We start from the raw sequence: 2573 nt of genomic DNA, 5'->3' as shown, positions 1-2573 counted from the left end.
GACGACAAGTACAGCAGATTGGTTGGTAGCCCGCGGTCAGATATGTCATAAGAATCATCGAGCAGTACGGATTCGACGGTCTGGATCTTGATTGGGGGTTTCCAGTATGCTGGCAGGTGTAAACCGAAATATCTTCTCTCTTCTTCTCAGTATAATTATAACCATTCTTTCAACACATGAAATATTAAAGATACTTCGGAACATTCAAAGGAGACATTTTAGTTTTGATTTAGAGAAAAAGCTTAACAAGAAGAAATTATTTTTCAAATATACACGTAGTTCTTCTTTAGTAAGCTGTTTATCAGTAGATCCCAAATGCTAGGCTAGGGACACTAATTATAGAAATTAATTAAAAAACAAATATTTTGGGCAGAGTGATTGTAGCCGCGGTATCTCAGCGAGGCGTTCACATCTCGAGGACTCCTGTTGTCTATTGCGGTCTAGGCGAGCAAGATCGTCGTCGACCGGGGCTACACCCGCATCCCGCTATTAGCGCGGCACGTGGATTGGATCGCCGTTTCGTATAATATGTACTGTTTTCATGACTTTCAGATAATAATGGACACTTCGTTATGTTTTATTGAGAGGGATGAATGGGATGCGGAGCCGCCTTTGGAACCTCTAACAAAAATGAAGCTGCTAGTATCATATGTATATAATTATTAATCACACTGTGACAGCATTCTGTACCACGCCATCAGATTGTGCATTTCAAGTGAGATTTGTTCAGTATACGCATTTCAAAGGTTACAATTTTTCGAATATCGGCTATAATTTTTTCGTCGGAGGTGACGGCTTCGCATGTGTTGGCAGAAATTGGTTGGCGACTACGTCGGTGCCCATGCCTGTGGTTATAACAGCAGAAGTATTGGCATTTCCTTCATCGGTATTTTTAGTTCAGTTGTACCGCCGAAACTACAATTACGTGCCGCGCAAAAGATCATAGAGCTCGGCGTCAAAGCCGGAAAGATCGCGCCTGACTATAAACTGTTAGGTCACCGACAAGTTTTGAACACTAAGAGTCATGGAGATGCCTTATATAATGAAATTACATAAAGGCAATTATATAAAGTGGCCTCATTGTCATCCGAGCCCTGACTAGATAGCTTGAAAATTTAACTTGTGAATGGAAATGTCTGAAAATATTTACATCTTTTTTTTCTTTAAATTTGTAGTTGCTACTTATTTATGTTAGTTAGATATAATTCCAACAAGTTCAGATAACAGTTAACTGAATATAAGTATCGCAGATCTACTATTTTCGTTCCGAATCTAAAATCTTCTTACACTTGAATACAACGAAATATCTGACAAAAGAGGTAGTCCTTACAAATTTTGCATCAATAAATTTAATTAGATCAAGCTAATTAGTGAATAAAGGAAGGAAATGTCGTATATAAAAATATATTGTGTGGCGGAGGTATGATAATAGGCATTGTTCTGGTTGAACATTATAATAAAATTAATTGGCTGTTAAATAAATATTAGAATTGAAAATCGCTGAAAATATATATCATGCATGATACAGGATATATATATCAGTAAGGAATGTTAAGTGGTCCATTTTGAGTCAACCACACGCATTCACTAATGTGTCCAAACACCAGATTACTACATTCAGTAGCTTGTATATAAAGAAATAAATATGCCAACGTGACAGTTATACGTTATTCTATTTTATAATATACCGGATTTATCAGTAATGTTTTAGTATCTAATTTTGGGGAACATCTTGTATGTATTACTATTTAAAAAAATGTAATTTGTTGTACATTTAATGAGCCTATAATTTATTAAATAAAGAAACATATACGTATTCAATTCCTGTACATCCTTTTTCCACTTGTCAAACATTATTTTGTACTCATCTCACAGTGGCGCGGATGGCGATCTACATACAATAGAAAATTTTAAAAATTAAAAATGCAAGAGGAAATAAGAGAAAGAAAGAAAACAATATTGTGATAAAAGAATGAGAGGTCCAAAAAAGAGATACTGTAGAAAAAGATAGAAGAAATATTACCAGAAAGAACTCCACATTAGAAGTTATGGTAAATTCTGGACAAAAAGAGGAACAAATATGATTACAGAGAAACTGAAAGGTAAGGAACAGAAAAGGACAGTTATGATTAAAAAGAAGACCTTAAAGGAGAAAAACATTGACAGTGACCTAACTTGAAAGGTAAGACAGATACAAAGGGAAATATGCTTGGTAGCAGAAGAGGAGGTAAGGGAATTAAGTGAGAGTGAAAATCAAATATATATGTAAAGATTATATAAAATACTATATAAAATATTATATAAAATATTATATAAAATACTATATAAAATACTATATAAAATATTATATCAAAGTAAAATATGTATTGACATCTCGGCATGTTAATTAAATTTATGGTCGAATTGTCACGACATTAGCCAAACGTTGTCGAATATAAAAATCAAATCTTTCTTGTTTATTTAATTATTGACAAAACAAATACATATACTTTTATGTTAAATTTAATTAAATTTATATAATCTCATTGTATCCAAAAAGAATATGGTATATTATGGTTCATTCTAGTAGATTT

At 33.2% G+C, this 2573-nt stretch overlaps 1 protein-coding gene across 1 annotated transcript; it reads left to right on the top strand.

Annotated features, from left to right (window-relative positions):
- The first annotated feature begins 347 nt into the window (after positions 1-347).
- LOC112459062 (peptidoglycan recognition protein-like) lies at positions 348-1126 on the top strand. Its single transcript, XM_025022961.1, has one exon. It carries the CDS (start codon positions 802-804, stop codon positions 1054-1056), a length of 255 nt encoding a protein of 84 aa, XP_024878729.1. The 5' UTR covers positions 348-801; the 3' UTR covers positions 1057-1126.
- The last annotated feature ends 1447 nt before the right edge of the window (positions 1127-2573 follow it).

This window comes from Temnothorax curvispinosus, unplaced genomic scaffold (genome assembly GCF_003070985.1).
Source record: "Temnothorax curvispinosus isolate PA1 unplaced genomic scaffold, ASM307098v1 QBEX01009484.1, whole genome shotgun sequence".
NCBI classification, from domain to species: Eukaryota; Metazoa; Arthropoda; class Insecta; order Hymenoptera; family Formicidae; genus Temnothorax; species Temnothorax curvispinosus.
Note: the sequence above shows the minus strand (reverse complement) of the source record. Positions and strands in the feature narration are given on the sequence as shown.

Coding starts and splice junctions, on each gene's coding strand:
- LOC112459062 (XM_025022961.1), top strand. CDS start 802: ATGTGTTGGCAGAAATTGGTTGGCGACTACGTCGGTGCCCATGCCTGT.